The sequence below is a fragment of the Wolffia australiana genome, chromosome 4, assembly GCF_029677425.1.
Source record: "Wolffia australiana isolate 7733 chromosome 4, ASM2967742v1".
NCBI lineage: Eukaryota > Viridiplantae > Streptophyta > Magnoliopsida > Alismatales > Araceae > Wolffia > Wolffia australiana.
Window position 1 is genome coordinate 18,572,169 of NC_135838.1, and position 1,382 is coordinate 18,573,550.

General features: G+C 54.2%; 1 protein-coding gene across 1 annotated transcript; it reads right to left on the minus strand.

Annotated features, from left to right (window-relative positions):
- Nucleotides 1-248: 248 nt before the first annotated feature.
- LOC144702216 (nodulin-related protein 1-like) lies at nucleotides 249-818 on the minus strand. The gene has a single exon (XM_078574169.1). It carries the CDS (start codon nucleotides 739-741, stop codon nucleotides 331-333), a length of 411 nt encoding a protein of 136 aa, XP_078430295.1. The 5' UTR covers nucleotides 742-818; the 3' UTR covers nucleotides 249-330.
- Between the last annotated feature and the right edge of the window lie 564 nt (nucleotides 819-1,382).

The window sequence follows — 1,382 nt, forward strand, 5'->3', positions numbered from 1 at the left end:
GAGAGAGAACGAGAGAGAGAGAGTGCCCCGGGCTCGCTCTTATCGTGCGTTGTCGTCGCGCGTGTTCAATTTTCCAAGTAAATCTCGCAATCAAGTAAACATCTATTCCCTATTTTTTGGGTCTTTACTAGCCTCAATTCTGACCCATGCACCGCAAGCTATTACATCCCTCTTGCTCTGGGCATGAATCTGGATGGAACGAACGCTCCCTCTCTCTTTTTTAGGGGGGAAGGGGAGGGCGGGCGAAATTATGAAAATAAATCAGACAAGATCGTACCCAAATGTATTATTTTATAGACGAGAGAACGAGAGGGATGCTCCCTCGGGATGTCAGTGCTTCTTCAACAAGCCCTGGGCCAGCTTCATGTAGTCCCCGTAGCCTCCGCCGCCTCCAGACTGAGAGTGGGTGCCGGGCGGAGCCTGGGCGTGAGCGGCGTTACCGGCGGCGCCGCCATGATGAGGAGCAGGTTGTCCATGAGCGGCAGGAGCGGCGTGCGAAGATTGGTAGGTGCGCAGATAACTCTCGGCCTTCTCCGCGCATTTCCCCGCGCTCTTTCCCTCCAGCTTGCCGTAGTGGGTTGCGGCGTCTAAGATGTTGGCGGCGGCGCCGGCGACCTTGCCCTTGTCTACGCCGCCGGCGCCGTGGTTGAGGGTCGCTTTGGCGGCATCCCCGATCACCTTGGCGCTGGCGAGGAGATCGGCCTTACTGGGCGGAGCCTTGTGGGGCTGAGCAGGATTCATGGCCAGGGAGGGGACTGGACAATATCTCGACGACTTTTCAGTTCCAAATCCGAGACGAGGATAAAGATACTTGCGTTCGTCTCTGCGGCACGTACTTAAATCTCCTTCCGGTTCCGTGTTCCTGTTGGGTCAGTGGTTAACGTCGGCCGTTGACTTTCTCCAGCGTTCGATAGTGAACACGTGTTGCAGGCGCGTTCCTTGATGGCTCGTCCACAGGAGGCTTGCGCATCGCATATTCTTTAACGCGCTCCCACCGGACCGACCCGTGACCCTCGGTCCGCTTTTTGGGGCGGGCCGTCGTTTGGGTCCGGTTGCCGCCGGGCCTTCGGTCCGAGCGAGAGGGACCGCATATACAAATGGAATTTTTGATGATTTTTGCCCATCTCTCCCCTCTCTCTCATTGCTTCGAAGAGAAGGAAAATCATATCGGTCTCTCTATCCCTTTGCTTGATTCTTTTTGCCTCGACAAAGTCTTATCATCCGCATGTCTCATGGTTGACCTTAAACTAGGGTAATAAAGAATTTATTTATCAAGTGGATGGAGATTTCTTGGATATCTTTTTATTTGATCGAGCTTTCTGGGATCTGCAGGTCGTTCGCCTGGCGCTTACCATGAAATTCTGGCATCTTGGAACGATGAC

Bases quoted from the DNA above. Each gene is read 5' to 3' on its own strand.
- LOC144702216 (XM_078574169.1), bottom strand. From the start codon at position 741: ATGAATCCTGCTCAGCCCCACAAGGCTCCGCCCAGTAAGGCCGATCTC.